Source organism: Neltuma alba, unplaced genomic scaffold (genome assembly GCF_004799145.2).
Source record: "Neltuma alba isolate B1F8T4 unplaced genomic scaffold, ASM479914v2 tig00005131_pilon, whole genome shotgun sequence".
NCBI lineage: Eukaryota > Viridiplantae > Streptophyta > Magnoliopsida > Fabales > Fabaceae > Neltuma > Neltuma alba.
Genome location: NW_021633991.1, coordinates 24,961 through 30,960, shown reverse-complemented (window position 1 = coordinate 30,960; position 6,000 = coordinate 24,961). Strand labels below are relative to the sequence as shown.

Below are 6,000 nucleotides of genomic sequence, written 5' to 3'. Positions count from 1 at the left end.
ACACTTTAGTCTTAGCAATGTTGACTTTCTGACCAGAGACCTCGCAAAACACATGCAGAAAATGCTTAATGGTATCCACTTGATCCATGCTGGCTTCTATAAATAGTAAAAGATCATTAGTGAAAAATTAGTGAGAAATAGAGGGCCTTTCTTACCTAGTCGTATTGGTTTCTATCTATTTGCAGCAACCTCCTCTTGTATCAACAAGGCTGATTTTTCCATGCATAGGACAAATAGGTAAGGAGATATGGGGTCTCCTTGTCTCAATCCTCGTGATGGGGAGAAGACATCAGCCCCTTCCCAGAGGATTTGGAAAGAGGGAGAGGAGATATAGGCTTTGATAGTCTCTGTGAGGTTGCTTAGCATTTGTAACTCCTCTAGACATTATAGAATGAAGTTCCATTTTATGTGATCATAAGCCTTTTCTAGATCAATTTTGATTGCCATGAATCCTTTTTTTCCTTGCATTGTTCTCATGGAGTAAACAACTTCCTCAACCACTATAATATTGTCAGAGCTCATTCGCCCCGGCACAAAATTGCATTGGTTCGGGGGGATAACCTGCAGCAGGAGATGTTTGATACGATTAGCAAGTACTTTGGTAATAGTTTTATAAATAACATTACACAGACTTATAGGTCAGAAATCACAAATGGTTTTAGGATACTCCCTTTTCAGAATTAGGATAATAAAGGTATGGTTGAGTTGTCTAATGGAACTTGGGTCTTGAAACGCTGTTCTGACTGTGTTGATCACTGATTGCCTGATAGTATCCCATTGATTTTGAAAGAAGAGAGGGTTCAACCCATCGGGTTGTGGGGATTTAAGAGGACCCATGCTGAATATAGCTCCTTTAATTTCTTCATTAGAGATGTCTCTCTGAGGATCCTGTAAGCACGTGCTATCCAGAGGAGCAAACTGACAGTGACTAAGATGAGTTTCAGCTTTCTGAGAGTTGTTCTTGAAGAGATCAGAGAAAAATTCCGTAGCCAAGCTTTTGATCTGATCTGTGTCATCAACCCAGTTCCCTAATTGATTTTTTAGAGCTTTGATTCTATTTCGGCGTCTTCTCCCGTTTGCCTGAGCATGGAAGTACTTTGTATTTTTATCCCTAAGCGAGAACCAGTTGCTCTTAGCTTTCAGGGCCCACAAAATGTCTTCCTTAATGAGGATGTCTTCCAATTCCAGCCACAGGTTCCTTTGAAGCTTTTCAATTGACAAAGTGTAACCTAAGGGTCCATAGTTTTTTTCTATGCCGTCTGATTTGCTTAAAATTCTATTTTTCTGTTTGCCAAGATGATCGAACACGTTATGACTCCACGTTTTAACTTGCTCGTTGAAGTTTTTAACATTTTCATCCCAACCAGCACCTGGTTCCCAAGCATCCTTTACCCGCCTAGCAAAGTCATCATGAAGAAACCAAGAGGTCACCACCTGGAATAGTCGTACAAGCTTCGTTGGTTAAGTTGAAGTTGGGGTAAGGAGGATTGGTTTGTGATAAGACTTCAACCAAGGAAGGTGTTTCACCTCGCATCGTCAAAACTTTCTTTGAAGGTTTCGTTGGCAATTACTCTATCAATCCTTCTCTCATAGCCCTCTTTGTGCTAAATAAAAACCGGGCCAATACAGCCCAAGTCACTGAGATTCATGTCATCATACCATTTAATGAATTCCTCGTCTATAGAGCACGGATGGCTGGCTTTTGATCGATGCTCTTAGTGAAACAAAGTAGTGTTAAAGTCTCTACCAATAATCCAAGGGTGGTCGTCTAAAGGTCGAATCTCTTACAGTTCTCTCCGTAATTGCCTTCTGCAAGCTATATTTGTGCTAGCATACACTGATGTAATGAATATTTTATTGTTCCCCTTTTCAGTGCAAGCATGGATGAATTGGTTCAACTTCTTTTCCACAGACACTTTCAAACCAACTTCATTTCAAGCAATCCAAATGCCCCAACATTGTCTGTTAGCATCGATAATCTCAAATTTATCGAAACCAAGACTTTGGCATCTTGTACGGGCTTGGGATCTACTACATTTTGTTTCAGATAGAGCTAGAAATTCCACATAGTACTTTTTCCTTAGTTCTTTAATGAGCACTGGGAGGGATTTGGAGCCCGTTCCTCTACAATTCCAAAAGAGGCATATCATTGAAAACTTTCTGATAGGGGTGCATTGCTTACAAGTCCCCAGTTTTTTGTTTTGCTATGTTGAAAGGCAATCAGGTGCTGCTCCTAGATATTTAGCGACGTGGTGCATTCTAGCTGGAACAACTCTGGTCTGGGCCCACTTGAGTCTTGAGTATCCATATCAGCTCGGCTATATTCTTCTCCCTCAGGTTTGTTTTGTTTGTTTTGTTCTTCTTCCATAGGGCCCAATTCTATGTCGTCCGTAAGAGCTTGGAATGGGTTAGGAGAGCTTAGGAAGTGTCCATTCTTGGTGCTTGGTGGGCTAGCAGTAGGCCCAGTCTGAAAGGGAGGAGTTGTTAGGGAGTTCTCTTTGCCTTTTGCGTGGTTCCTTTTATTCCTGCAATGGCCCATGGGACCCATTTCTTTTAGTTACTGACATTTTTGCCAAAGGATCTGGTCATCTTAATAGTCTCTGCCAAAGATAGCAGTCTCTGTTATGTCGATACAAGATTCTCACTGATTTTCTCATCAATAATCCTTGATCCTCTCCCATCATGGGTGTCAACGTCTATATTCCTTAAATTCCTATTCTCATTACTTCCTTACGAGATTCGTGTATCAGTCCTTCGTATTGGTCCTTGTTTTGCAGCGTTGCCCGAAATACGTCTTCATGGTTGTTGGACTAGGTTCTAGGTTCCAAACCCCTCTCGTTGTAGCTATGGAGTGCTACTGAAGGTCCCTGGATTTCTATCGTTTTCATCTTTTGATCTCTTTTCTCCCTGCAACTCGGATTTCTGTTCATCAGACCCAGACAGAGTGACTGGTTCCTTATCTTTGGTCCCTTCATTATGCTTCTAACTCGGCTTCATCGAGGTTGCCTGTGGCTCTGCCTGCTCCTTTCTATCATCATATGTTATCTCCTTATCGGGGCAGGACTCACGATGATGGCCATACTTTTCGCGGCAGAAGCAAATTAAATGTAAGCCTTCATATTCGATGAACCTTTTCTGACCAAAAATATTGATCGCGGCCTCTAGCCTCCTCTTTAGGTCTACTTCAACACAAATACGAGCATATCTCCCTCTTTTACTAGTATATGTGATTCTATCTATCTTCAGGGTCTTCCCCATAAGGTCACCAATCTTCCTTAAACTCGCCGCATTGAGAAGTTCCAGAGGTAGCAGAGGAAGTCGAACCCAAACTGCAATTTTCTTCTGTAACTCCGCATTCCAGGGATCGAAGTTTGGTCGCCATCTTTGGACTACTAGATATTGATTAGAGAACATCCAAGGCCCATTATGATAAATTCTGTTCATATCTTCTTCCTCTTTGAAGGAGGCTACGAAGTACCCATTGTCGATGTCTCTGATGGTTATGGGACTCGATGTCTGCCATTGTCGCTTTAGACTTGTTCTCAAGGCCCACAGAGGAACTGTCTTACCAAGAAGTTTCATGATAAGTGATTTTCTCCATGGAGCACACCATTCCTCGTATTATTCTTTCGTTACCTTCAGTAGTGGGCAATCTTCCTCCTCTGAGTTCTCAGTCTCATGACCACCATCTGTGTTTTCTCCATCCTTGTTGATGAAATAGCATTGTAGACTAGCAATGTGTTCTGCCTAGGCCTCATCAAAGACACTACTTCCTTTTACATCCTTTGTTATTTGATTCACAGACTGGCCTAATAGGGATTCCTTGAAGGTCCTGCCTTTGTCTCCGGTCCCGTCCTCTCCCAACTAGTTGTCCTTTTCTGCCTGAGTCCACGACTGAAACTTTTTCCTCATTCTCTTTTCTTTGTCCTTTTTGTCATCAATCCCTCCTCCATCGTCTTCGTCAGAGCATTCGTTCATTATGTTTGCACCAAAGATTTTTCGAGGTACTTCTTTGGTCCCTAATATAAGATCTAATTGTTAAGTTGATTGTGATCCTAAGTGTAAGACCTAATTCATATATTTATCAATTTTTTCTAGACTACCTCTATTGATATTCCCTCAATCATAATCAAGTAAGAGAGGGAATAAGGATATTAAGAAAGATTATTATGGTATTTTAGAAGAAAAATGTCATATTTTTTTATAATCAATTAGCTTCCTTAATCCAATCAAATTAATTAAATAAGTCTTACATTAAGGGTCGAAGGAGTATGATTTATGGTTAGAAATTATTTATCTGGAAAAGGGGGTCATTAGTGTCAGTTATATGTGGCTTTTAACGACAGTTAAACAAGGAATGTGATCAGGGTGACATAGTTTCAATGAGTTTCTAAGTGTATCAAAGGCCTACATTTATGTAGATTTTAGTAGGCTCAATACTTATTTATTAAAATATGAGATATTTTTAAAGGGTTATATTATAAGTAGACTTTTACCCAAAAAAATAAATTTTCAGGCGTATTAAAACTTTTAAATGCTCAGGCCCGAATCTTAAAAAACTTGTATGTAGATTTGGATCCAAATTCAGACTTTAAATTTTCATTGCAAGTTCAGGCCTATTTCGCCAAAATCTCATTAATCACTTTGACAAATTATTCCCCACCAAAAAAAAAAAAAATCTCAGCTGCAGGCGAGGTGGCTGCTGGGCTGTCATTGGAGCTCCGAGTGTCACTAGCTGGATGGGGCAATGTTTTCTTTCATTTTTTCCTCTTCTAAAATAGCGAGGGCAATAATATAGAATCACAAACATTTTATAATCCCATTTTGCTGTCTTGGATAATTTGAGATTACTGAAATTTGACACCTTGATTTCATTTTTAAATTTCCAAAATATTTTTCTGAAAATTTCCATATCCTTTTGGTGGTTGCATGTTTCATGGTATAAGATATGTGGGAGGAAACAGTGATACATTAATGGCCTTATTTCAAAAATATCCCTAATCAATTAGAGATTCATATCAAGTAAAGGATATGTATTATTTATAGTAATTTTTTTATAGACAAAGTTTATAGTACTTTTAAAAAAAATATGATTTAACTAACAGTGTTAATAAGGATTGGGCTGGCCCTAAATGACTAACCCTTGAAGGGTTAGTACCTAAAAGGACCAACCTTTTTATGTTATTTTTTAAAATTTAAATTCTTTTTAATTATTTTGAAATAAAAATAAAATAATAAACTTTTAGTTTTTTATTAAAATTATATATATTAGTAAAGTAAACTAATATTGTATAGAAAAAATCAAACACTAATAAACAATTGTCCAAATTCAAAAAAATTAAAACCAAATAAAACACAGAAAGCAAAAAGATGAAATCAAGTAGGAAAAGATTACCAACATTAACATGATTATTATTTTCATCTTCATTACTATCATTAAGATGAACAATATTTGATTGTTCTCTGCTACAACTTATAAATGGGCTCTTCTTCAATGATAAAAATATTAAGATTTTTGTCTTCTTTAATTTTATCTAAAGTGAAACTATGTAGTAGTTACGAGTACAAATGAAAGCTTAAATATTTGTTACAATAAGAACTTTTATACTTTATTAAGACATGTGAACCGATAGTAAATGAAGATTAACTAGCTACTTTAGTGATTAGAATTCTAAGAATATCAGCCACCATCCTTGAAAAATTAAAAATTAATTTAATTGTTATTCTATTAGTTCAAGACATCTGATTCTTTTCAATTATTTGGCTTAACTATTGGCTTTTCTAAATACTTTTCTAGTTCATATTTATCCATGAAAAGACTGATCTATAATTACATAAATATATTGATAATAACTAAAAAAGTTGGGCTTAAAAGAGCTAGTCCTTGGCCCTAATGAGCTAGCCTTTGTATTTTTGAGCTCTAAAAGGCTGACCCTTTTAAACTTAATTTCTTTTTAAATCTTCTAAAATACAAGCTCAGCCCTTCATTTAAAAGAGGCT

General features: G+C 37.2%; 2 protein-coding genes across 2 annotated transcripts; both read right to left on the bottom strand.

Annotated features, from left to right (window-relative positions):
- Window positions 1-639: 639 nt before the first annotated feature.
- On the bottom strand, window positions 640-1,972 carry LOC114746888 (uncharacterized). Its single transcript, XM_028935169.1, has 2 exons — window positions 1,925-1,972; window positions 640-1,434 (listed from the first exon to the last, which is right to left on the bottom strand). Exons 1-2 carry the CDS (start codon window positions 1,970-1,972, stop codon window positions 640-642), a joined length of 843 nt encoding a protein of 280 aa, XP_028791002.1.
- Window positions 1,973-2,982: 1,010 nt separating this feature from the next.
- On the bottom strand, window positions 2,983-3,582 carry LOC114746887 (uncharacterized protein At4g02000-like). Its single transcript, XM_028935168.1, has one exon. The coding sequence runs from the start codon at window positions 3,580-3,582 to the stop codon at window positions 2,983-2,985; it is 600 nt and encodes a 199-aa protein (XP_028791001.1).
- Between the last annotated feature and the right edge of the window lie 2,418 nt (window positions 3,583-6,000).